Source organism: Epinephelus moara, chromosome 10 (assembly GCF_006386435.1).
Source record: "Epinephelus moara isolate mb chromosome 10, YSFRI_EMoa_1.0, whole genome shotgun sequence".
Taxonomy (NCBI): domain Eukaryota; kingdom Metazoa; phylum Chordata; class Actinopteri; order Perciformes; family Serranidae; genus Epinephelus; species Epinephelus moara.
In genome coordinates this window covers 5,740,040-5,767,217 of record NC_065515.1, presented here as the reverse complement: position 1 = coordinate 5,767,217, position 27,178 = coordinate 5,740,040, and the positions used below count along the sequence as shown (strand labels likewise).

At 41.9% G+C, this 27,178-nt stretch overlaps 3 protein-coding genes across 4 annotated transcripts in view; 2 read left to right on the top strand and 1 right to left on the bottom strand.

The window, feature by feature from the left end:
- si:dkey-75a21.2 (uncharacterized protein LOC794385 homolog) overlaps nt 1-4,055 on the top strand; it is a 7,293-nt gene extending 3,238 nt beyond the window's left edge. The window contains exons 4-9 of one of the 2 annotated variants that reach the window (XM_050055153.1): nt 298-498; nt 1,494-1,630; nt 1,737-2,003; nt 2,095-2,303; nt 2,418-3,832; nt 3,874-4,055. In XM_050055153.1, the coding sequence (XP_049911110.1) occupies nt 298-498; nt 1,494-1,630; nt 1,737-2,003; nt 2,095-2,303; nt 2,418-2,902 (1,299 nt within the window). In that variant the 3' untranslated portion in view covers nt 2,903-3,832; nt 3,874-4,055. Of the gene's footprint in view, nt 1-297; nt 499-1,493; nt 1,631-1,736; nt 2,004-2,094; nt 2,304-2,417; nt 3,833-3,873 lie in introns of those variants that run through there. The other variant, XM_050055154.1, reaches the window with a different exon arrangement.
- Nucleotides 4,056-4,873: 818 nt separating this feature from the next.
- On the bottom strand, nt 4,874-7,096 carry LOC126396825 (uncharacterized). The gene is made up of 3 exons (XM_050055155.1): nt 6,466-7,096; nt 6,153-6,291; nt 4,874-5,993 (listed from the first exon to the last, which is right to left on the bottom strand). Exons 1-3 carry the CDS (start codon nt 7,080-7,082, stop codon nt 5,253-5,255), a joined length of 1,497 nt encoding a protein of 498 aa, XP_049911112.1. The 5' UTR covers nt 7,083-7,096; the 3' UTR covers nt 4,874-5,252.
- Nucleotides 7,097-7,428: 332 nt separating this feature from the next.
- Nucleotides 7,429-26,756, top strand: cc2d2a (coiled-coil and C2 domain containing 2A). Its single transcript, XM_050055152.1, has 38 exons — nt 7,429-7,732; nt 7,865-7,946; nt 8,170-8,223; nt 8,426-8,506; nt 8,612-8,759; nt 9,075-9,166; nt 9,346-9,447; nt 9,538-9,618; nt 9,701-9,910; nt 10,039-10,195; nt 10,297-10,433; nt 10,530-10,661; nt 13,568-13,777; nt 13,917-14,023; nt 14,134-14,274; nt 14,503-14,659; nt 16,889-17,160; nt 17,426-17,603; nt 17,757-17,910; nt 18,081-18,228; nt 18,895-19,033; nt 19,462-19,665; nt 19,760-19,852; nt 19,952-20,043; nt 21,135-21,302; nt 21,435-21,492; nt 21,597-21,706; nt 22,725-22,821; nt 22,910-23,008; nt 23,104-23,280; nt 24,169-24,372; nt 24,479-24,568; nt 24,652-24,765; nt 25,394-25,528; nt 25,617-25,739; nt 25,823-25,881; nt 25,965-26,142; nt 26,333-26,756. Exons 3-38 carry the CDS (start codon nt 8,218-8,220, stop codon nt 26,516-26,518), a joined length of 4,839 nt encoding a protein of 1,612 aa, XP_049911109.1. The 5' UTR covers nt 7,429-7,732; nt 7,865-7,946; nt 8,170-8,217; the 3' UTR covers nt 26,519-26,756.
- The last annotated feature ends 422 nt before the right edge of the window (nt 26,757-27,178 follow it).

Sequence of the window (27,178 nt, the reverse complement as noted above, 5' to 3'; positions counted from 1 at the left end):
CGGCTGTATCTAGGCTAACGGCTAACATGCTAACTATTATTTCTATGTCACTCGTCACTTGAAACAAATTTAGGATGATAGGAGACAGGTTGAAATAAACCGAAATTTCCCTTTAACTGTCTTGCTGAGAGGTGAAGTGGCTCCCACGGCAAGTTTTCTTTAACCTAAGGCTCATCTTTTAACAAAACCTGTGATCAGTGTTTATTGAGGTAAACAAACTTGAATGTTAGTTTTTTAGACGAACAGATGTCATACTTTAATTGTCCTCTTAGTAACTTCATGTTGTCTGTGTTGAAGGACTTCTTGCCAAAGGAGTATCAGTATCATATATGCAGTTACAAAGAAGTGAACGTGACCAGTGACCACACAGATTTTGAAGCCACTCTACGGATGTCCCTCACATCAAAGGAGGAGATACTGGTGTGGCTGAAATTAATGCCAGTTACGTGGAGAGTGGACTACACGAGGCCTACTAAGGGTTCAAAGGTCATCTTCAAAGTAGGTTTATCACTTCTTCACACAGTTGGTGTTGTGACAACATTTCTTATCATTCATTAAATTTTCCTAATCTGCCACTTCTATCAATATGAACGTTTAAAAGTTTTATGATTCGTATCCATAGTGGACAGTTTTGGCGACTGTCATCCTGCATCATCAGGACCCACGTGGAGAAATCAAATTCTCCTGAACATACTTCACAATCAGCAGATGGATTTAGTTGTTAATCTTTTAAAATCATGTTATAATCACATCTCTGCTCTCTTAAAATCCTGTTTGCAGTTGGTTTGCTTTCACAAAACAAAAGAAATGCAACAGAATCTGCTTGGAAGCAGACTGAGACCCACCTTCTTAAGCAGTCTCAATTAGGTTGTTTTGGTCTTTGGTCTGTCTCTCCCATTAGTGCTAGCTTCACAGTGGAGTGTTCAGGCCCAGTCTAAACAATGCAGCTTAGCTGGCTTATTCAGCGCCAGCCACATGTGTAAGATATAACAGCTGTGGATGAGAATGAAGGTGACTGCTGGAAATTAATGATGTCATATTTAAGTCAATATTCTGATTGTTCAAGTTGTTTGTTATATTTCTATCAAACACATTCTGAGAGGATCTAAATCACTGTTTTATTCTCAGTTCTTTTCAGTTTGGCGCTGGTGAATTTCCTTTGGCTCAAACCTTTCGGAAGGTGCCAAAAATTCCTCTATGCTTATCTATCCAACTTGACTGTGGACTGTCTGTACTTCCTCTTATCATTTTTATGCCTCAGCGCCAGTGATAGCCACAGTCGGAGGCATTATGTTTTGGGTTGTGCGTCCATCTGAACGTCTGTACATACATATGTATGTCCCATTGTCATGAATGCGATATCTCAAGAACGCCTTCAGGGAATTTTCTTCAAATTTGGCAAAAAACATTTACTTGGATCACTGTGGCCTCATAAAACATGTTTTCTTCATCATGACTCAAAAATTCTAATTCAGTTTTCCGTAATAATTTAGACAGAATACCGGTGCCAGCATAACACCAGGCCCAGGGCGACACGAAAGAGTAACGGGACGTCCAAAAATACAGATTGCCCTGCAAAACTCAAAGTTGCCATTGCACGCACTGAGATCTCCTTGGGACGGCCAAGCAGGTTAAACAAACCCTACTTCATATTCTAAGCAATGCTTGTGTTCATGTGATAATACATGTCTGTATAAATCAGTTTAACAGAATGATTGTTGCTCTTTTCCACCCAGAAGTACCGATCCCCACATTCCGACCTACCCCACACTAGTGGACGTCGTGAATGTTCACAACCACAACATTCATGCGCCGGATGCTCTGCGTCACCGGGATGTGGGCAGCAAGGCTGTGGAGCAGCTGACAGAGTTGTTTAAAGCAGGGCGCTCACCATCCTGTGCACTGAATGTTCTTAAACATGATCTGCAAGTTCAGTTCGGGAATGATTACGTCAATGCTTCAGCAGACCGCTCCATCTGTCCTGACCTGCAGTTCTGCTATAGGTATTTATCATGACTGGTTATTCGTACTATGTTTATATCAAACAGTATTTCAGATCTGAGTTAATTATGCTGTTAATGTCATGTTTTTCAGACTTTACTATAAGATATTCCATAAGGAATACATATGCAGTGCACAGGATGATGTCCACGTCCATGAGGGCTTCCTGAAGCCTCTTCAGGATCAGGATTGTTCAATTAAAGTATCTGGTGGGTCACATCTCACTTCAGATCTTAGCAGTTGTGCTCCAGAAACATCCATGGAAGCTGTTGAGGAGCTTGAGGCTGATGAAACACTGGAAGGTTAGTTCAACTAAAATAGATTCACAATTATGCATATGAGTATATGGCTTGCTGATTAAAAATAAGGGTTAATCCTTTGCCCTGTTGGACATTTAAGTTTTTTTTTGTTTCCAGCTAGAGTCAGCACACAGGAGTGGGACTCCATGAGCCAGGAATTTGCAGCAATGGTGCAGAGCAGCGAAGAATTTCAGGTGGCCGGATCAGCTTTCTTAAAGGCCTTCAACAGGCTGAAGCGAAATCCCCCCATGATGCAGGCGGCAATGCACATGTTCGGCCGCTGTGGTGCCAACAACCTGGCTTTGAAACAGTCACAAGATCTACGGCGGGCCGCTAACCATAACTCTGTGGCCAGCCAAAGGGTAAAGCTCAGGGGTAGACGTCAACTTGGTGCGGGGAAAAACAAGGGAGCAACCATGGACCATCGCTACAGCAACCCAAAAGGAGCGAAGTCTGGGACTCAAAGCTTATCAAGCTGTAGAGGTGTATCGCAGCAACCCAGAATATTGCATGCTCCGTCACAGTGCCCCTCAGCTTCCTCTCCTCTCCTTAGAGGCTGGACACATGACCACTGCGCCCCTTATCAAGCCCCCTCCCCGTAAAGGCTGGACGCCCAAGGCACGTCTGGTACCTCAGGAATTTTGGTCTGAGTGGTGTGTGTGTGTGTTTTTACAACATAAAACATGTCTGTAATTGATCATACCTCAACTCTTGTTTGTACCAACTGTGTGTATAAGCACCATGCCGGTGTCATTGCCTGCACTGTGATGGGTTGAAGGAATAATGTGACTGCAACCAGTGTATTTGTCGCGGGGTGTCTGGTAAGTGAGCATGGAATGTGCTGAATGTTGTGCTATGGTACTCTGTTGTACTGTTGTACAGCAGTACATAGTGCTGTTTGGGTGCCTTGCTTTATCTGTATTATATATCATATATATATATATATATATATATATATATATATACAGTATATATTTAAACTCCAAAGCTAAGGTGTTCAGAGGCCATTGGCAAACCGTGGGGGAACTGGATTCAGAGTATCATCCAGAGCCATGAGCCTACGCTGGCCTGGGTAGCTGAGAAAGGGCAAAAGAGCTGCACCTTTTACTACATTTATATATTAATTATGATTTTAATTTTTGTAAAAAAAATTAATTTGAACACTTTTGGATTAGTCCTGTCTCCTATGCATCAGTTGCTCTTCAGTTCCTGCCTGGATCATCTCTACTATAGTGTGGCCTAGTAGGTGGGCGGCTGTGGCACAGCGGGTTGTTCACTAATCGAAACATCAGTGGTTAACCTGCAGACCGCATGTTGTAGTATCCTTGAGCAAGATACTGAACCCCAAATTGCTCCTGGTGGCTGTTCCATCGGTGTGTAAGTGTGTTAAAAACTGAGTAGCAGGTGGCACCTTGTATAGTAGCCTCGGCCACAAGTGTATGAATGTGTGTGTGAATGGGAGAATGTGACTTGTTGTGTAAAAAGCATTTTGAGTTTCAGAAGACTAGAACAAGTGACTTATACAAGTGCAGGTCCATCCGTTTACCAGAACAAGTGACTTATACAAGTGCAGGTCCATCCGTTTACCATTTAGTATGTGCCCCCAGGATGTACAAGATGTCCCTCGCCTCTGCCTTAATTTTCTAGTTGGTCTTTATTATGAAATAAGAAAGATCTGATTAGTCAATTAACTAAATTTGCACAAATACTTATGAGGGACATATGTGAAGATAATAAGTATAATTTTTTTTCCCTAGATAAAATAAATGTTATTTTAACAGATGTGCTTTAAAATAACTTGACCTATTTTGTTATCTTACACAGTTATCTAACCTTTTGTTGTCCTTGATAGTAACATATGGTTCAAGATTGAATGTAAAATGTTGATTGAATAATGGTTAGGAATTCACAATTTGCAGAGAATCAAATGTTATATGAAACAGGAGTTAAACAGTTTAGAGTTAAATTAAGTTCAACCCATCCATCCATCCATCCATCTTCATCCACTTATCCGGGGCCGGGTTGCGGTGGCAGCAGGCCAAGCAAAGCACCCCAGACATCCCTCTCCCCAGCAACACTTTCCAGCTCCTCCTGGGGGAACGCAAGGTGTTCCCAGGCCAGATGAGATATGTAATCCCTCCAAGGTGTCCTGGGTCTGCCCCGGGGCCTCCTACCAGTGGGATGTTCCCGGAACACCTCCAGCGGGAGGCGCCCAGGAAGATCCTGGTAAATTGAAAGCTTTGCTTTCTGGCTCAGCTCCCTCTTCACCACGACGGACTGGCGCAGCGCCCGCATCACTACAGAAGCAGCACCGACCTGCCGATCCATCTCACGCTCCATTCTACCCTCACCCGTGAACAAGACCCCAAGATACCTTTTTTAATATAAATTTAGATTTGTATATATAAAATTTTGCCATTGCTAGAATTGTAATAATCAGCAGATTTCTAGTTTCAATTTCCACACCACACATTACATCTACATGTGATTAGAGTTTAACAGATCAATTATTTTTTTCCTAAACTAAACAATTCTTCCATTTGTTTACAATATCGTCAGGAATTAATTCCATCATTTTACATTGTTTTACATTGTTTTTCCATGATTTCCAATTTATTGAGCTGCACCTGTACAGCCTTCAGGCTGAAATGTTAAGACATTTATGAGTGAGAAACTGCAGAAAATGTGCACTTGTTTGTTCACAGTTTACTTACAGAAATACATAGTATGTCAAGTACATTACTTTGTGCAAAATTGCACAATGTCAAAACAAAATTTAGCCTTAAGAAGTGTTAAGTAAATAAAAGATGTGAGAGAGAATCAATCAATTGTACAAAAATAAGACTCGCTATGAAAAATGTAATTTACAACAGCTGAGGAATAAAAATGTTCATGTTAAGTTCATCAGAAGGAGGATATGGTGATATGGCCACAATTTCAAACTTCATATCTCTATTTCTTGACAAGAGGTCCATTTTGGTAGTTTGAGAGGAGACATGCGACTGTGAAGAGCTGGTTTATGCTCCCTGCGATGGAGAGAGGGATAGTGGTATCAAAGAGTTTATTTTCTTTAACTCTTCGGATCATCCTCTCGACGTGCACTCTCAAACGAGCAATGGACTGCGTTTTCGGAACATCCACCTCCGGCATTTGCGTCTTCTTGGAGAGGAAGGCAGGACAATGAACAGTCCCAGGTACAAGGTCATCCACCATGAAGCCCTTATCAACCATGATGGCCATGTCAGGTGTTAAGAGTGATGTAATCCCTGACTGACGAAACACCTCCTTGTCGCTCATGGAACCCTCAAAGAGTGCTGACACAAAAGTCAGGGCTCCGTGAGGGGACATTCCCACCATGGCCTTGAAGGTGCGGTGGGACTTGTAGTTGGAGAAGTCTTCACTCTGAGGGAGCAGGGATGAAGGAGTTTGACACCGTAGCTCTGTGCAGTCAAGGACTACTTGTGTGTCGCTGTAGCTGCCATGAAAGACACGCGGAAGACTGGCCTTCACAGCTGCTGGAGACATCCATGTACGGACCGAGCCCAGTAGGCTGTAGAGGAAGTTGGCCCAGGTCACGATGACTCGGCTGACTGTGGCTCGGTGGATGTTAAATCTATGGCCCAGCTCCCTCTGGGTACAGCCGGTGGACAGGTATGACAGGAAGAGGAAGAGTTCGTCTATTGGCAGCAGTTTCTGGGGGAGAAATGTTTAATGAGTGTTAGTTCAAAATCATCATTTTCAATTTTGTGTGTGTGTCTTTGTGTCGCTGAGTCTTTGTCTTTGTCTCTAAGTCTGTCTGTGTGTGTGTGTGTGTGTGTGTGTGTGTGTGTGGTTGGGGGGAGGGGTACTTACAGTCGGTCTGGTTAAGGGGCTTTCAGTTGTTGTGCTAGTGGCATAGGTTTTCCTTGCTCTGGTGGTGACCCTAACCAGTTTGGCTGTAGCTGTACTGATCAGGTTCCAAAACGCCATCAGATGCTCATATGAGGGGAATCTAAAATATAGATACAGTATTACAGCTGAATTAGTTATCATACAAGTTCGACATTAGAATAAGAAGACAGAGAGAAAATAGTAAAACAGACAATAGATGCAACCACTTGGTAACGTCAAACGTTGATCTTACAACTATTAACTTAGCTTGATAGATTTGTTGTAGATATCTTACCTGGTGTAAAATCTGATGTCCTCTGGTGACGAAGCAAACCGCTCGAGTCCAAATGATTTCTCCATATGGAGTGTGTGGAGCTGCTGTCTCAGCGCCTCGATTTCCTCACGCATTTTTTCATACCGCTCCCGGTTCACACACACCACGCGACAGGCTCCGTAGTCGTGGTCCTCGAGCATTGGGACCATCTCCTCCTCGGTCTCCATTGGGCTTGGATCCGGACTTGATGTCGGTCGAGTCCCGGCCCCTGTCTTGCTGGTAGCGTAATTGTTCCATGCAAACAATGTTGGCACGGCGCTTGCAGCTAAAACCCGTCTACCATTAACAGTAACACGAATGTGGAATTTTTCGAAATGTCGGCCGCATACCTTCGTATGCGGAGTTACCGTAAATCCCGTCCTACGAATCTGCTGCAGCCACTCCTCACGAAGTCCGTTTTGTTTCGGGAAGCGGTGGAAGCTGAGTTCGCTGTTATAGCGACTTGAAGCGGTACAAAGTGGCACACAGCAGTGCTCATTAGAGCCACCCGTCGTTCTCTGAAACTTAAAAGCATCCCTGACATTATATTTCTTCCTTTTTCGTACAGTTACAGCTCCCACGTCTTGATACTGATTCATTTTACCGCCGTAGTGACTGGAGTGGGAACTGAACCGGAAACTGCAGTGCCGCTCACTGGCGAAAATCGGAAGTACGTCACGAGGCTTGTTTTTTTTTAAATTAACTTTATTTGAAATGAATTAGTGGTTGATTCAAAATCAAATAAGTACTGTACTGTATTTTTATACAGTGGTATTATGATATTGACTTGGTTTGGAAATAAGTCATTGGTCAACGTCACAGTCAGTAGTACCTAGCATCCAATTACAACCACGCGTTGAAGTAACATACTAGCCAATCACAGCATAGTAAGGCGGGACATCCTGCAAAAGGATGGTTTGTGCTTTTTTTCACGGTAGGTTGAAGAGTAGTTTATCTCGTTACTAGGCAGCGATAACGGCTCTGGTTTGCTAACTATTGACCACAGTCTTAGATATTTTATACAGTCTATGATATTGGGAGTGGAATAACTCGCTCGGAAAATTACAGATTTAGGCACAAGCGACACGAGCGCAGATATGCTTACACTGTAATACGTTAACATTAGCCGGGTAATACAGACTTAACGGTTAACGTTAGCTAAACTACAACAGTGCTCACAGCCCTGACCTGCCTTTCTGTACTTTCTTTATTGTACAGAAACTATCCTCGCCACCCTGGCCTCCTCAAGGTAACCTAGTTTATCCCTTATTGTGTCCTACAATCAACCACTTCCCTGTAACCTTAGTTAGCTACACGTCTAAGCTAGCGTTAACAGTTACCTGTGTTTGTTTTAAAATGACCGCCTCTATTTATGTTTTAGTGACATCCGAGAAAAGCTGCGCAAGAAGCGACGTGCTTTACAAGACACTTTGGTAAAAAACAAAAATGAGGACGACATTCAGGTAAAGTTACAAACGCTATCTCGTTAAATAGTGTTATTACAGAGGTGTTGTGTCTGTGGACTGACAGAAGCCACACAGAGTACATACAGCACAAAGTGAACAAGAACCCTCCTTGACAAGACTCAGCATGACCTGGAGGAATGTCTTAGTTAGTCTATACACACTTAAAAGTCAGGAACACAGATAAAAGAGCTGCTTTAGTAAATCTAATTATACTTGATAGGCTCTGGTTCCGTCTACCAGTTTGAAAGAGGAGAAACTGCAAACTACAATGAAGGTTGGTGTGTGTTTTGCAGCTTAGCCTGTAGGCTGTAGTTGCCCTCCTGTGTGTGCTACTGGCTGCTTAACACCAATCTTATTCTCTCTTCCCTGTGCCAATGAACACTTTTCAAGTTGTGCTTAATAGCAGTGTGGATAGAAGTACAGTTTGCATTTGCAGTCTTGCTGTTGGTCTCAGTTGCATACCTGTGTTGCACCAGAAACCTCAAAGCAACGAGGAAGACCCAGGGGAGACACTGAAACGCACGTTAAGGGCTCAGAGACAGAGGCGGAAGAAAAGGGTACTTATCATCCTCTTGCACCCTTTAATGCTATTTATTACTGTTTCATTGTACTCACTTAACAGTGTATGTATACATACTGTTCCATCTCTTGGCATATATTAGCTGCTTGACCAGTCTTCAGCTCAGGAGTCCCATGATGATGATGTGGAGGAGATCTCCACCATTCAGCCCCACAGTGAAGATGAGGGATCGGCTGAAAAGGCAGCTGACCCAGCGGTTTTGTCAAGACCTCCAACTGGATCTCAGAGAAGTTAGTGTCCATGTTCTCTCTAAACTTGCCCCTCACCCTCTATGCTTTTTGGCTGATCAGAGCTGGATGTCATTTTGAAAAAGTCCAGTTGCAGTAACAAAACTGTGCTGCATGATCCTTTGTTGTCAACATTTAAAGAACACTTCTTTTTCCATGTAACAAAATGACCTAACTTCTCAGAATAAAATGACTAAAACAATTGGCAGTATCCAAGCAGCCGGTGCCAGAATTTGATTTGAGATAGTCAGTGTCAGTAGCAATACAGCACTAAATAATACATGTGATTATTGTTTCATGATGTGCTTTGTCTTCTAGGTGTCTCCTCAAGACTTCAGCATACTCCCAGCTCTCAGCATTTAGACAGCTTTGTGACACGGCGCTTGGAAGAGAAACTGAGAGCAGCCAGAGTAAACTGAGTTGTTGTTTTTTTACACACACACACACACACACACACACACACACACACACACACTAGCCTGTATTTAGATAATATAATGAAAGATATCCAATTCCAAAACAAAGCACTCATAACTGCAAATCCCGGATGAAATATTTTGATGTATAAGTATGGTCTCTTGTGTTTCAGTCTAAAGGTGAGAGCCTTCAGCAGGAGGAGGCCTCTCTCGAGCCAGCCAGTCGCCTTCAGAGCCTCAGAGATAGAGACACTGTAACAAGGTTTGACCGAGAGGTTAGCATCTATTTCAATTTTGGTCACACAGCGTCCTTTCACCATGACTGTACCCATCGCAGTGGAGGTTTAACCCACAGTGTTTTACAGGTTGATCCAGACAGAGCTGGAGGACACGATGACCCTCTTGCACTCAGCACCAGGGTGAAGTTCAGAGAAGCAGCAAAACGAGTAAGGCCGAAGACAACATTGCAGTCATTTTAAGAATAAAGTATTTCTTTTGTATTTATTTATTTGTTTTGTGCAAATACAGACAGGAAAAGGCCTACCGACTGCTGAGGAGGCATACAACTTCTTTACACTCAACTTTGAGCCAGATCCACCAGATGGGACTGAGGAGAAGAGCAAGAAAAAAGAAAAACAGAAAAAAACAGCTGAGGAGGGCAGAGATGAAGAAGGAGAGGACGAAGCTGAGGAGCAGGAAGATGCTGAAGCAGATGATCAAGATGAAAATGAAGACCAGGTAAACACCAACAATGATATTGTAAGAAATCACCTGTGTGTATCCTGATTATTTCCACGTGTTCGGTAGCTGCAGTTGCATAAAACTGAGTAGATTCTAAACGCCTCATATTCTTTGTTCCACCTTAGAGTGAAGAAGTTCCTCTTGTACGAGATGAAGAGGATTTATTTGTCATTGAGCAGTCACCACAGGACTTCCTGGAAGTGAGGAAAGCAGTGTATGTTGGGTACCAAAAACGTGTTCTGCAAGAGAGTGAGCGCCTTTTTACACCAAGTTTTCGAACAGGTATTTTGTAATGTAGAAAACCACCTGATCCACACCCACACTGCTGAGAATATGAACTATCTTTAAAATCTTTTAACTGACTTTATCTTTCATTGACACAGTCCCAACCTCCAGTAAACTGCCTGAGAACACGAAGCCCCGTTATCTGGAGGATGAGGGTCTGTATGTAGGGGAGAGGCCTCCTGTATCCCTGACCAATGAGAACATTCTGGAGAACCGCATTTTGAAAGCAGACGGGGTAATTTCAACCAACATGCCAGACAGCTCAACAGTGTCCATGCCCCTAAATCCACGAGTTCTTTAATTAATATATCTTTTTAAATTCTTCATTAAGGGAAAGAAGTGGTTTGGAGATGACGGCAGGATCATGGCTCTGCCTGACCCCATAAAGGAATCATCCACCAGACCGCCTCTCTTCCACATGGAGGAAGACCTGGACCCTGCACTGCAAACTGTGTACAGGAAGGTCAGACACACGCCCACTCTCACTTCGATCACTCCGTTCATTTGCCACATCTAACGCACCGTGCACAATCATACACTGAAAATGTGGTGGCACACTCACACTTGAGTGTTCTCTAACCTTTTTGCCATTTTGAAAAAAAGTAAAAGGGCAGTATGGCATTTGGTACAAAGGAGCAGGGAGGGGGGAGGCGTTTGTCATCAGGGAATAGAGCAGAGGTGGAGGATGACACATCAGTGATATCATCTCAGCAGACAATATACAGCTGGATCAAAACTCCAGCTGGGCATTGTGGGTGTTAAAAGAAGCTGTGAAGTCACCTTTTGAAGAAGTGCTACAATGGAAATTGAATTTTAGATTTTATATGCTTTTCCCTTAAAAGAATACTTCACCCAAAAGATGACCATTTGTATATCAGTTTTCACTGTGTGTTACCTTGAATTTGTGAAGAAAACTGTTTTTCTTGCATGCCCTCAAACGGAGAGTGTAAAAAAGGTGAACATATCAAAAGCTCGAGCTCCACTCGAGCAGAGTTCGAATGCACACACATGCTCAAGCACACTACTCAGCTGAGCATGAGACTGTTTGTACAAACATCCTAAACACAGCAAAATAACAAAACAAATGTCAGATGGCAGGGTCTCTATAGATAAAAACACTGACACACACTTCTAGTACAGTGGTTCCGGTCCAAAAGTGGGTCGCAGGTCCATTCTGAATGGACCACAAGTGATTCATGAACGTGTGAAGTTTGTAAAAAACACATAATTTTGAAGTACAGTGAATTTCCGGCACAGAGTTTTCATTTTGATGTGCATTTCCTGTTGTAGAGTGAGTGACTAACGGACAGATACTTAACAGAGACAGCAAACTAGCTCGACAACGTGGCCACACATAAGTATGATGCTTAGTATATTAAACTGTGTGGACCTTGCACTAATGACTAAGAGGAAATCTGGACCCTGTGGCTGGACCAGTTGGAAATCACTGTTCCAGTGGTTTATAAGTGATGAAATTTAAAAGGGTTTACATTTGTATGAGTCTATACATAGTTTTTTAGGAAAATCCTGCCTAGTATTCCTTTTATCGGCAGACATGAAGAAGTTTATTTCGTGCTGAATTCTGTGTAAATATTAATTTTCATGTCCAAACACTTCAGAGTTATGGAAGAACCTCCACAGATGGTTATCTAATAATAATAACAATCTCTTCTTCTTGACGGGACTGATAAGAATGATATTGCATGTCTGATACTGTCAAGATAAATATTGAAATAACATTCTAGCAAAGATTTTAAGAAATGTTCTGCATCCTTAAAAATCTTATCAGAAACCGAAACCATCAAAACAATATCAATAATGTGCTTCTACATAACTCAGTTTAATTGCTTTAATAAAACTGTAATACTGTATATTTGATCATTTCTATTTGTTGGTGACTTTTACCTTGAGGGATGTGAGGGATGGAAGGACAGAGTGATTCGTATGCTGTGTACAATATTACTAGTACAACAAAATAAAATCTATCACAAATTACACATTTAAACAGCTCCCAAATACAAAAAATGTCCCCTGGGATCTATATATATAAATCAACAGGTGATTTCCTCTTTTAGTAAAATCCTAAAAGATTGAGTTGGTTTTTTTTCCACCTGGACCTTTATGCTCTGCCATTTCTCCTCTAATCAGCTGTTATGATACCACAACTATCACACATTCACATATACGTAGTTTTTTGTTGAGCTGCGGGCGTCACGTAGGTTTACATTACCAAAGGTTTATGACAAAATCACTTGACGACACATCGCTAAAGAGGAGAGGGAGAGACGCTGTGTCAACAAGCTGAAATACTGCAGGTATCACGATATGAATTTGAACGAGATGATGTTGCACACCCCTACTTAGTCTTTTACACAGACGCCAATGACGTCAGCACGCTGGCTGACTCTGCTTTGCCTTACACCCGCCTACACCGGAATTGCTGTTCCCCAAATTGTTGTCCGTAGTACAACAGAAAAGGAAGTGTTCAGTGCATTGCAAGAAGAGATTAAAATGGATATGATTTCATTTGATTCAGCTATATTGCAGAGCTGCAACGTCTCTGTTACATGGAACACACGTGCCGCACCTATGGCAATGCCGTCACGTGGTCTGGATATCCCCGCCCATTTCTATTACAAAACGAAAGACGAATGTCCCCAGACTCCCATTCCGAAGTAAGGGAGGCTGGTCACGCGAGACTAACCCCTACTGTGCAGATTGTGATGTCCCATGAGCCAAATTTGTGATTTGCAAAATTGGGCTGTATAAATAATATCGACTTGACTTGACCATATAATTGTGCATTATGGGGATAATAAATAAAACTAAAACACATCTGAGCTCAATCAAGACAGGTATTTGGTACAGCTCAATGACAAATTCTGTGAGCACTCAGACTGCATTGTCCATCTGTATCCTTACTTAAAGCAGCTTGTTCCAGGCGTCATTCACACTTCTAAATGTCTGACCATATAGGCAAAATATGATAAATATGGGAACCCTGAAAAAACTGTCAATGCAGGTTTCACTTAGATCTGGTTCACTGGTTGAGACTATCTGAGTTGGAAACCCCCAAAGAACACTTGTCTTCACATGTTTTTTTTTACTCTGGAGACAGGCACAGCTGCCACATTTGATCACTGCGAAAACAGAGCTTCCATTGTAGTTCAATTGAGTGTTTATTTTACATCGTTGTCATGCATGACTTTTCATTACAGCACTCCCTGATGGCCTGGCCAACTATTTCACGCTTCCTTTACACTTGCACTTGTACTTAGATACGCTCATGCAAACGACAAGTACTGAGTATGTTTCATTGTGATTGTTATTTTCCAAATGTTGCATGATGGATGATGTTGTCTCCTCCAGGCCCTGAAGTCCAAGTATGCAAATTTGTATATCTCTGGTGCAGCGGACCCTGAGGGGGACTACCAGCTTGATGTTGATGTCGCTGGGCTGATCTTCTCTCATCACCCACTTTTCAGTCGTGAACATGTCCTGGGGGCCCGTCTGGCTCAGCTGTATGATCAGTACCTCACCAGGCAGCGCAATAATCTCACAGGACACCTGACTGACAAGGTAAACTTTACTGAATAGTGAAGCAGTTACAAAGACGCTGAAATGTCCTTGCAATCCTGAATAGGTCCTGAAATTTCCCTTATTATTCAAATAAGCCACAGATACAGTTTATATCATGTGTTTTCTGTGTGTGCTATAGTTGAATGGACTAAGAAGTGCACTGCGAAATATGCTTGAGGTCCATGGTGGGGAGAACCTCACTCAAGCCATGCAGCAGAGGATAGCAGAGTACAGTCGGGAGGTTAGGTGAGTTTTCCAGATTGAGCTCCATTCAAGTCCTCTTCAAACCAATATTCTGTAACACCACGACAGACAAGAAATATTCCTGCTGTGTGTTTTTCCCCTGGATATCACAGGAACACTCGGCAGCTACGAGACACTGAACAGGAGAAAGACAGGACTCTGCTGAAAAGCATAGTGAAAGTGTGGAAGGAGATGAAGGCCCTGAGAGACTTTCAGAAGTTCACCAACACACCCTATAAGCTCTACCTCAGGAGGTAAATCTCTTTAGACAATTTTGCTGGTGCTGCTCCATCGAACTTAAATGAAATACTGTGTTCCTGTCTTGTTTAAAGGGAATTGTTTGGTAATAAAAATCTTACTACACATTCACTCCTCCCTCTTGTTGAATAATGTATATCTTCACATTATAGTGTTCCACAGATGCTTGTACCCTTGTCATTAATATGCTGTGTGTGTGGTTTCTTTTCTCAACCTTGCTCCAGAGAGAATGTGGACCGGGTAACAGATGAGCGAGAGTATGAAGAGGATATCTGGGCAGAGATTGTGGAATTGGAGGCAGAGACTGATGAGGATTACCAGAGAAAGCTGGCCGAGTACAAGAAACAGCTGGAGGAGTGGAAGCTCTGGAGAAGAAAGCAGGTATCTACTTGAGTTAAAATGAAAATTTATCGACCATGCTGACATCAGCCCATATTCATTCACTGCAGATTTATTGATACCATGTTGCCTGATTAACTAACAATAAATTGTAGTGGAAAAAAAGGCTAAACTAGTTTTAAAGTAATTTAGAGACATGTTTTGTTTTGTTTTTTTACCAGAAAGCACCGACAAGTTGATTTTTAAACTTTAAAATGTTCTGCTCATCATCTTTGTCATATTGGGGGGAAAAAATCAAAAGACATCTAAAGCCTCCTACAGACTGTGAGAATTTAGCAATCTTATTAGTTTAGTGTAAGCTATAGTGTGTGACATGGATCTTATAAACTCAGGTACGACATCAAGTTTGATGTGACTGTCCGATGTCCGATTCACAAGGATGCTGCGCGGATTATTACTTCTCCAACTGTGAAGCAAAACACAGAGGGTCACATTATTAAATAACCTAAAGTTTTGTGGACACTATATACTGCGGTGTGTCTATGTGTGTGTTTGCTAGCTGCTAGGCTGCTCACCTGGCAGCTGCAACTCCGCCACTGTTTCCTTCCATGCTTCGTCCTTCTTTACGCGATCATGATAAGAACTGGAGGATGCAGCATACAGACAAGGCTTCTGATGCCACATCTCGACAAGGTTTTCCTCTGTGCTGGTATCCCAAATCGCAAGACCGTGACAACAGCCATCCTTGAACCTCTCTCACGGTGCGATGTAGGACTTCCCTTTTGGAGACACGACCAAAGATATCGCCCATGTTTCTTTCACGTTGGTCATCTTTCATGTGGGACAGCCCCAAATCGCACAGTGCCATATAAACTTACTGCTTATGCAAAATGAGCATTTTGCACTGCTGCACCTTCACATTAAAAGCATTAAACTGGTGAAACACAAACTGACTTTTATTATGGAGTAGTCACAGGGAATGCAATGTGTTTTTCAGTGAGTCAATCAGCAGACATGAGGACGTTTATTACGTGCAGGAGTCTGCGTAAATATTATTTTTCATGTCCAAACACCACTAAGTTATGGCAGAGCCTCCACAGATGGTTATCAAATAATAGTAACTATCTCTTCTTCTTTATTGGGACTGATAAGAATAATATTGCATACCTGACACTGTCAAGATAAATATTGAAATAACATCATTCAATCAAAGATTTTGAGAAATGAGTTGCATCCTTAATCTTATCGGAAACAGAAACCATCAAAACAATGTCATTTTATGTACAGTAGACCTGTGTGCTTCCACAGCAGTCGCCTTTATTGCTTCATTAATTGTATCCCTCCTCTTATGTGATTGTGGGTGTGATACTGTATGCTTGATCATTTATATTTTTGGTGACTTTTTCCTTGTCTGAAGTGAGGGTCGAAAGGACAGAGGGTTTCCTATGCTGTGCACGATATTAATAGTACAACAAAATAAGATGTCAATAGTGACAAATTTTGGAAAAAGCATGTGTAATTTTCAAGATAGAAAGGTCAACCTGGGCTCAAATTGAAGCTTATCAACTTGGGAGGTTTTCTATGTGCAAGTGAAGCATTGATATCAAACACAAAGTGATGAGAATTTGGCAAATGGACAGTCATTTTTTGCGGGGATGTTGTGTGTGATATTTTGAAATAAAATGGCAACAAGCCCCAGAATCTTATTTTGCTACGTTCCCCTTTATGACAGGATACTCCTTGCCAAATTTCATACTTGTATGACTATTTCTGCCATCGTAGTGCCCTAATATTTGCATTTACGTCATTTTGCCAGAAATATGTCCCAAAAAAGGGGTTTTGGGACCCCTGAGACCAAACGGCCCACAGTTGGGGGTGCTTGTTATCAATTTGTGATGGCCCAAGGTATATACAGGCTAACAGGAAATAATAATAAAAAAGGTAGCAGAAAACATCATGAGGGCTAGACCTGGCTCCCGGCCTGAGCTGCAGGTGACAAGCTGCACACCTCCAACTTAGTGATGTAACCAACTCCCTTCACTGTGCTCTGCTGTCTGCAGACTGATGTTGCGTGCACCATAATACAGAATAATAATTAAAAAGGGCCAATCAGTGCCTGACTTCTTTATTTAAAACAACAGTAGTTTGCTTTGTCTCTCATAAAGAAAAATAAATTATTGAAGTTTAATTGTTGGTTTGAAATCAAGATAGGCTTGTACAGTGTGTGAATATATGCATATATATTCATACATTCACATCCTGCGTTTTCAGAAAGCCAAAAAGAAGAAGCGAAAAAAGAAGAAGAAAGGCCAGCCACAGGATGACACCGAAGAAGAAGATGAAGACCAGGAGGTGAGTGAATCAGAGGGGCCCATTGAAGAAGGACCCCCGAAGCCGGAGCCTCCAGAGAAGCCAGACTTTGATTCTATAGAGCAGCGAGTCCGAGAGAAAGCCTCCAGGATACGCAGGAAACCAGGAGAATCCATCCTGATCCCTGAGCTGTCTGCATCTGGAAACATCACTGCCAGTGAACTCTGCCCCAGGTATGAAGAGAAACACAGAGGAAAGTCTGGGTTTCTTTACAAAAAGAAAAGAAGTAAGAAACAAGGGGCAGGGGCAGTGTTAACTAAGTAACTAGTTTTTAGTAAACACATTGACATCTAGAAAATAAATCTGCATATATCAGCCACTGGCAGATTTTTCACTGTTTTTTAGAAAACCAAGAAGTGTAACCCTGAATTTAAAATGAAAGGACTTCACTGCACTGTGGAGGTTTTTTGTGGACTGTTTGTTTGCTCCTTGTCGTAGGCCTGAAATAGCTCGAAGAGAGGACGTTAAGAAGCGCTCTCATTTCATCAAGATCCTATACAATGGCAAAGAAGTCTCCCGAACAGACAGCAGACCCTTGACCTCTGATTTCACAGGGCACTTTGGCCAGATTTTCAATCTCAAGATAGTTAACTGTCCGCAGAGCATCAACTTACAGGTACAGAAACATGTATCATGCCTCCACTTTGTGTAATCCACTTATCTGCTTGATAGATTACCACATGAACTGTATTCTTCTCTCATTTCTGTGTGTGTGTGTGTGTGTGTGTGTGTGTGTGTGTGTGTGTGTGTGTGTTCTGTGTCTGGGCAGGTGTTTGAGGAGATTGGCTCATCATGCTCCCTCCTGGCTCAAGTGTTTGTTCCAGTGCCAGAACCCTCAGTTTTGACGGGCAAGGTCCCTCTGGAGGAATTTGAGTTCAGCAGCAACCAGAGAGTGATGTTTGACCATGAGGGTGTTGGAAGTGGTAAATGCCTTGATTTGACTGTAGCTCAGACCTAAAACTCTCTCAACCACAATTGCATTCCCACTCCAAAGATAACATCTATATTTCAATATGAATCACAGCCCTCACATTTGTTTGTTTGAGTGATCTCAGTCCCTCCTGTCTCTGATTCTCTCTGTTTGCATCGTCAGACGTGCCCCTCTCCTTTGAGGCTGATGGCGGTAACAAACAGACCCTGCTGACCTCTGGGAAGCTGTCGTGCTGTGTTTCGTGGGGGATTGGGGAGGATGACGTACCGCTCGCCCCTCCTGTGTCTCAACAGCCTGGCGGTAAGAACAGGTAATGTCACTGAAAGGACAGTACTGGTGGGTTGTAACTTGTAAATGAATGTATTAGCCCATGAACGACATATCCTGTGTGATTTACAACACTGCTGATCATCTTCCAAAGAATGGTGTTTATATTCATGAATGCATTTTCCTAGCCTCCAGGCAGCCAGTGGTTTTAGTTTGTGTCAGCATGATATAAACTTGGCAACATGCTCAGACTTGAAGCTCGGCTAATACAGGTAATCAATCATGTTAAACTTGGATTTAATTTAGCATCAGAGGTTATGCTGCAGGGTACGTTTCTGAAAAGTCTGTTTATGATAGGGCAATGAACATATTCGAATTGAACATTTCCGTTTTTGCTTATTGTTTTTATTTTCTGACAACTTGGCTTATCAATGAATCACAAGGTTCATTCATTTTTGATGCAAATTCCCAAACATTGATGTCAGAGTTTCCTACATCTGCACCTGAACGCATTTGTCTGATGGTTCAAGTCTCTGCAAGTTTCGTAAAATATTACATTGAAATGAATCACATTAAATAAGTCTAAAATCATACAGTATAGAACATGGCATCTTTGTAGTCCTTTAAATCTGTCCTTGAACATGTAACAAACAAGTCAATGGTTAATTTTACTCCTATTAATCACTCCTCTTCTTCTTATGTGTTTTAGTGGCTTGGGCCGTCTTGATGCAGTCACATATATCGGGGCATCTGGACTATATGACATGAAAAAAATTGGAGAGTGGGCCACGCAGTCTCGACTGGACCCCAACGATCCTAAAAATGCCTCCATCATGCAACTGCTGAAAGTGGGTATCGGAATCAGTGCATAAGAAAGAGGTCTCAACAACAGAGCTGCGACAATTAATAAGTTACTTGTAAACTATTCATTTAATCACCAACTAATTTAATAATAGATCAATTAGTTTGTTTTAGAAGAAAAGTTTGAAATCTCTGATTCCAGCTCCCTAAATGTAAATATTTTCTGTTTATTTTTTACTGAATATATTTGGGTTCTGGACAAAGTAATTTGAGGCTTCATCTTGGGCTTTGGGAAACATTTTTTCACCATTTTCTGATATTTTGTCGACCAAACAACTCATCGATTAATTGAAAAAATATTCAACAGATAAATTGACTATGAAAATAATCATTAATTGAAGCCCTTCTCAAAAATCAAGGACCCTAATTTTTGCAATAAAAACATGGCTCTGTTCTTTGTTCCTGTGGTTGCCAGGTGGCCAGTAGTGGAGAGGTAACAGCTCCAGAGTACTTCCGTCTGGAGCAGCTGCAGGAGGAGTTCAACTTTGCGACTGATGAAGAGTTGGACAGGTCCAAAAGATTTCGGCTGCTCAGGCTCAGGAACCAGGAAGTTGCAGAGTTTCGAAATTACAAGTGTGTTCCTGCCCTGGAGAGGGAGGTCACTGACAAGGTGTTCCAGGTCAGCCCTGCAGATAGTTACCAGCAGAATATTATGGACATGGCAAATGAGAATGCATTAATTATTTTCCTCTTTTGGGTAAAAATGATTTCAGGAATATGAGAAGAGACTGAAAGAGACAGAGAAAGTTGACACTAAACAACATCTGGATTCACACAGAGCCTTAGTGGCCAAATACCTCCAGAAGGTGAGCAGCCCATATGCTGTAAACATGTTTTTGTTACCTCAGCCTTTAGCATGTAATAGCTCCAATCATCTGTTGTATAATCCTGGCATTTTTCCACAGATCCGAGAATCTGTCATCAACAGATTTCTTCTTGCCAAGCATCACTACCTTCTGTCTGACTTGGTGACAGAAGAGGAGATACCAAGCATCGGGTAAATACTCCACCAGGAATTACCTGACTAAATAGTCTGCCTCCCTTTTAACTCCCATCTTTCACAGCTGACATTCTTTCATGTTTGTGTTATGCCTGTTACTGTGATTTTTTTTCTTTCTTGCCAATCACAAAATAGTGACTCAAGCATGTTTGCATGTGATCTATCATTTCTGTATATCTTACGCTTATTCCACTTGTCAAAAGAATTGAAAAATTACAAAGAGTGCCTGCTCAAGTTGTAAAGGAAAGGTTAAATAACTTGGAGTGCTTTGAAGTGTGGGATCCACAGCCAAATCAACCTATCACAGAGAGTGGCAGGGCCGATATAAATCACAGGCTGATGTAAGTATGTTTCTTGGCCTGGTGCTGCTTCGGCGTATTTGATCTTGAACTCAACACGACATTCCACTGGCTGAGTAATACTGTCCTCTGGAACTGCTCAAGGCGGTGTTTTAAAGCAGGTTTCACAACATGTGGACATGATAACAGAAAATCTGAACTTAATTTCACTCTTTGATGGCATTTATACAGATATACATAATAATGTAAAACTGTCGACTCTAATCACACTGTTGGCTGTTGCTTTGCACATTTTATCATCATTGAGAGTGAATGTTATAATCTTCTCTGTGCAATTTTTCTGTTATTTTTCTGCTATGCGTTTTTAACAGTGGGGCAGGTCCAGGGTATGAGTCTCTTTCTTTTTCTCCCACCCTCTGTGTCTCTGTTTCTCCATTTCGTTTGAACCCTGAGTACCAGTACAGTAGTGTCCATAGACCCTGTGTAGTATTCAGTCCTTTCAGGATTTTGCAGCTTATTTCACTGAAACAGGTTGATTTTTTGGGGTGTTTTCTCAAAAATTAAGATGAACTTAAGTTTTTTTTCCTGCTGTATATCATCACCTCTTAATTAGTATTGTGATCATAAAATGGCAGATACCTGGAGGGACTGAGTACTGTTGGTGGTAACGATCCTGTCCCACACTTTGAAACATGTTTTTGATCTCTCAGCGAACATTTGCATACAGTGTGATGTATGAGCACCCTGCTGGTTGTTGACTTAATGACGGCTGTTTGTGGTAAAAATCAGGATTCTGGGAATGAACCTTTTCAAGTTGGCTGAACCCAAGCGGCCACTGAAACCTCAGAGGAAAGAGAGAAAGAAGGTGACGGCTCAGAATCTGTCTGATGGAGACATTAAACTGTTGGTAAACATCATCCGGGCCTACGACATCCCCGTCCGCAGGCCCCAGAGCAGGTGAGTGCCAAGTGCATCCACTCAAATTCAGAATAGTGTAGTTGAAATCCTCCTTCCCCTCTTTATAAATAACCCTTGTACAATTTAGACGCCTGACAGACGTTGAACTTTGTCAATGGGTTTTTATTTCAGCAAACCAGGACAGTCGTCTCAGAGCGTCATCCAGGGCAGCGATTGGCTTGTCAACCAGGTACAATACACCTTAGCTGTATTTTACAGCTGATTGGCAGCAAAGTCTTAATTGGCATGTGATTTATATTGTATTTTTATGTGTTTGTTATTGGTGTGATGTAGATACAAGTGAGGCCTTTTGTGGAGGTTTCCTTCCAGCGCACAGTGCTGCAGACGACCACAGCTGATGGACCAAACCCCTGCTGGAACGAGGAGCTGCAGCTACCGTTTAGGTGACAGCTGTGTACTTCATGGCTTGATCTTTGTGTTTTATGATAAATGTTTACATCTGTTTTGGCAGCTTGGTGCTATCAGCTTTATCCACTTAGATCAGGGGTAGCTTCAATATCAAAAGAGCCATTTTTGACCAAAAATGATTTACAAAAATTTATCCGGAGCTGCAAAACATATGAAGTAACACAGCCTGATAAATCTAAATTAGCCTGTCAACATTACAAATAGGTCTAACTGAGCGTTCATTAATATGTTTAGCCACCAGGGGGCACTGCAGTGAGCTATTTAGGATTACTTGGAACTTTAACTTTGCAGAGTCGGCAATAAAAGTACACAAATCTCTTCACACACAATTAAATTCTGTTTTCTTCCAAAACTTTTCCTTTTTTGGATTTGGAATCCTTAGATAGCCAAGTTAGGGAGACTTGAGACTACTGTCGCCACCGCTACTGAGATTTGGCAAAATGTAGAGGAAAAGGCGCCAGGCTGAAGACGATGGACGCAAAAATGTTAAAACTTTTGTTTGTGTGTGTGTATAGGCTACACATTTTTACAATTGAATGTCAAAATCAAACCGTTATTAATTTCCACATGATTTTTTTTTGCCACTAGAGAGAGGCAAAAGAGCCGCATGTGGCTCTAGGGCCACAGGTTGCCTACACCAGACTTATATAAAGGTTGTCAAAAGTGTCGATACGTCAATACTTTTTTGATACCACTGAATAAAATAAAACAGTGTCCTTGAATTATAGATTCGATTGTATTGAAAGCACTGAAGCTTTAAAAAAAAGAAAGAAACATATGTACAATCAGAGTTTCAACCCAAGGCTGCACAGATTAAACAACAAGGAAGAAAATCACCTCAACCTGTGGTCGGAGGCACATGTTCAGGAATGTATTCCGTACCAGCACTGTGTGCCAGTTTTTAATTAAAAAAAATATATTGTTTGTGCGTAGAACCTTTTTTTTTCATGATATTAAAAGAGACAGTAAAACTCCTCTTCCTCTTCTCTACAGTGCCCCAAATGGTGACTACAGTGCTGCAGTCTTGCAGTCAGTCAGAGACGAAGTCTTCATCAACATATTTGATGAGGTGGTTTATGAAACTGGAGTGGTGAGTAAAACGTTTTCTCACATCTCACTCGCAGTAATTATATCAGAACATGTTTCTTTAACTGTAATATTTGTTCTTTGCTCCTCAGAATGACAAAGACAGAGGGAAATCAATACACACCTGGGTAGAGAAGCATTGGCTGGGTTCTGTCAGGATTCCTTTCAGCACCATTTATTCTCAGTCCAAGGTGACAGTCTTTGTTGTTGTGGATTTATTAACAGGCCTGATTGTCTGAACTCCTGACTGATTTTATTTTTATTTTTTTTTAATTCAATTGCACAGATTGATGGAACATTCAAGGTGAATACACCAGCAGTGTTACTGGGGTACAGTAAGGAGCGGAGCCATGGCACTAACAGTGGTTATGACACTATGAGGAGCCTGAGTGAGGGGGCATTTATCACACTCTTCATCACCATTGAACCTCAGCTGGTGCCTGGAGAGTCCGTCAGGGAAAAGGTAAGTCATGTTTAAGTGCCAGAGTACACAAGTCGAAAATAGCTGTGCTTGCTTTTTTTTTTTTTTAATTCCTGTATTGTGAGATCACGAGAATTTTTTAGCTTGAGATAAAAAGATAATCAATTAGCTAGCTTGACGACATGGCCAAACGCAAGTAGGACTCTGAATATATTAAACTGTGTGGACCTTGAACTAATGACTAAGGAGAGAAAGTTCTAACACAGTTATGAATGACTTATGAATCCTCTCAATAGCTGTGACAGTGATCTTAAAGGCTGGAATCAGATGTGATCAGATGAACCAGACACTCATTTTCAAGCTCTCCATAATTAATCCCCGATCTCTTCCTTTCTTGTTATAAATGATCTTGTTATTTCAAGAAATCTGCCTCTTGTTTTCCCAAGAGTTCCCATAAATCAACCTGTTATCACCACAAAACAAGTTCTGTTATTTCGAGATAAGGATGAAATGATATAATTAAGTGCAAGCACAGCTGTTCTCAGCTTCCATACCAAAGTAGAGGATTGCTCCTGTCTGCTTCGTAGTGCCCAGCCTGCATCATCATCATGTGGTAGTTTGTCTTACTTCATGTGTGTCTTCAAATACATCCATTTCATTTCATTTGAGTGTCTATATCAGTATTTTATCATTTATGTCCACATGTTGTCCATGCTGTGCTAAGTTGGTGTAAATGTATTAATTTGTTCTTACGCTTGTCGTCCTTTTGTCATTACTTGCTTTTGCTCTGCTACATGTGCTAGATTAAGGAGTTGAAGGTAACTCATTCAGTCACCCATCCATGATCACATCATTTTTAAGTCATATTGATTCATTTCCATAGCGCCGGGCCAATATTCCTCTGCTGTAACCTTTGACCTTTCTGTGCAGTTTGACAGCCAAGAGGATGAAAATCTACTGCAGGCCTCAGAGAGGTTTGAGAAGGACGCGGCACAGCGCTACCCGGACCGACCCTGCGTTACCACCGTCATAGACCTCAACGGGAAGACGGTCTTCATCACACGTTATATTCGACCACTCAACCCCCCACGGGAGTTACTGGATGCATTCCCTGATAACCTCCAGGAGGCCTCGGTCAGTCGCTTGATTGAAGTGAATCTTGAAAGGAACTCCTCCTATCTTTTTATTCCTTATTTGATCAGATTTACTGTAGTGACACACCGACTTTATCCTCACACAGGCCCTGGTTGCCCGATTCGTCTCACTCATCCCGTCTCTGCCAGACAGCATTTCGTTTTCTGGTGCCTGTGATCTGTGGAGCACCTGTGATGTGAGTGAACCCCCTCGGATGTGTTGTGATTGTAAGAGGAGAGAAATGCTCATCTTATAGTAATGTGTCTGCTTTCTTTTCAGCAATTCCTCAGCCTCCTGGCAGGAGATGAAGAAGAACACGCTGTCCTGTTGTGCAACTACTTCCTGTCAATGGGAAAGAAAGCCTGGCTTGTAATTGGCACTGCTATACCAGAGGTGTGTAACAGTTAAATGTAAACCTGAGGAGATTTCAGGTGTGTAATGATCTGTTTAGTACGTCACCCACACATCTCCAAGACTATGAAATGAAGTCTAGGACACACTCTCTGACCTCATGGGAGCTGTGGGGTAGAACATGCAGGTGCTCTTTTGGTGTGCTCGCCTTCACAGAAGTTTTTGGTATGCTCGAATGGATGGTGGTCGACATACATTAGAACATTTTCATACAGAAAGCATTTGTCTTTTATAAAGGACGTTTTTAGTAATCGCAGAATTGTAGTTCTCATCCATATCTTTATTTTTCATATAAAAAAAATCCGACTAGCCGACTGTGGACTCCTCAATGGAACGAATCAATCATCTCCATGTTCTGTGATAGTGCGCCAGCTATTTGGCCTGATTTTACTGCACGTGTTGTACCCCAAGCATATGACGTGATACGACCTCTCCTTTTAACCTCCTTGCACATCTCATGAACAGATGTGCTTCCATTTTATTAACTGTATCAATCCACGCTGACTCTGTGAGACACACATCTCACGAAGTCCCCCTGTGTTTTTAATCGCACAAATGCCCAGCTGTATATGCATTTTGAACTTAGATTTTTGATGTCTTTATTTCGTAGGGGCCCACAGCATATGTCTTGACTTTAGAGCAGAACCGCTACCTGATCTGGAATCCCAGCAGTGGTCAGTACTACGGACAGTATGACACCTTCTGCCCGCTGCAAACAGTTGGCTGCCTGGTTAATGCTGAAAATGTGAGTGAAGAGAGAGCAACTGTATGACATCAGATCATTTCCTTTAGATTGCAGCAGATTATATAACTTTATCCAAATTTTTCTTTAGGTGTGGTTCAACATTCAAGAGTATACGTCACCGATGACGATGAGTTTTGACAGCAGTAAAGCACATCTGTGGAAGCCGTTTTTCTCCCGATCCTTCTCCGACCCTGGGCTGTCCAGTGTACAAGTGAGTGTTCAACACAAATTTCTAACCTTGATTTATGTTCAGTAATAATTTTTACATATTTTGTTAAATCTAATTCTCTTTAGGTAGAGGAGCTGGCATATCGGCGCACAGACAAAGCAGCTGCAGCAGAGCTTCAGGACAGGCGAGTTAACACTGTGTCATATTGATTTGATGGGCTACAATTACACACTACACAAAACTCATTTAACAGCTCCCTCTCTGTAGAATTGAGAAGATCCTGAAGGAGAAGATCATGGAGTGGCGACCTCGTCACCCAACCCGCTGGAATCGCTACTGCACCAACACCCTGAAACAGTTCCTGCCCAAACTGGAGCTGAGCAGGGGGCGGGACATGGCTGAGGGGCACCGCCACGAGCTGCAGAGCCTGCTGGGAGACAACAGGGTAAGTGTGACATGGGAACGCCTGGAAAGAACTTACTCGACTGAGTCACTGCATGATGTCATCAGTCATCAATCTGTTGTTTCAATTAAAGAATATTCTCCGCTTTGAAAAAAAAAAGCTGGCTGAACACAGGGTGTCACATTAATAAAATCCTCTCGTAAATAACCAATGGGCTTTATTATGTTTTTAGATTTCAGGATTCCCCCTGAATCTGCCTTTCTCTGAGATCCGGCCCATCATAGAGGCGGTGTACAGCACTGGAGTTCACAACGTTCACGCATCCAATGTGGAGTTTGCCTTGGCAGTGTATGTGCACCCCTACCCTAATAACGTCCTGTCTGTGTGGGTGTACCTGGCCTCGCTGGTGCGTACATGATACAAGAGACACTCATCTCACTGTGGATCACTGTGCCTCACTGCTTTTGTATAGAAATGTGCTAAAGCTTTATTTAAGCTGACGACTTTATGTAATCACATTACTCACACACTGTTTTTACACTATTGTAAATCTAATGTATATAATGGATATCAAGTAAAGAAGTTATCAGTTTTATATCTGTACATCAAATCCAATACAATTTAATAACTTTGCATTAAATCCCAATTTTCTGGACTTTATAGTGCTCACTTGTTCTTGACTCTGAGAGCAGCCATTTTTGAGGCACTAGCTTGTGGTGCTGTTGTATCTGACTTTATTGTGCTCAGCATTTATTACCTGTGCCAAGGAGGTTATGTTTTCGCCGGCGGTGTCTGTTTGTCTGCAAAATAACGGATTTTGATGAAATTTTCAGGAAAAGTTGATAATGGGACAAGGAACAGATGATAAAATTTTGGTGGTGATCGGTTGAAGCTAAGTGGACAAAAAATAATAAAATGGCGGGAAATCCGAGCTGCTTGGCGGAGGTCTGCGCTCTCTGAGTGTTCTAGTTAATTTATGTTAACATATATGAAAGAGCCGGACAGTAACAGGGTTCCTACAGGTTAAGGCATGTTGGATTTAAGACTTTTTTGATGCCACTGGGAATAAAACTTAAGA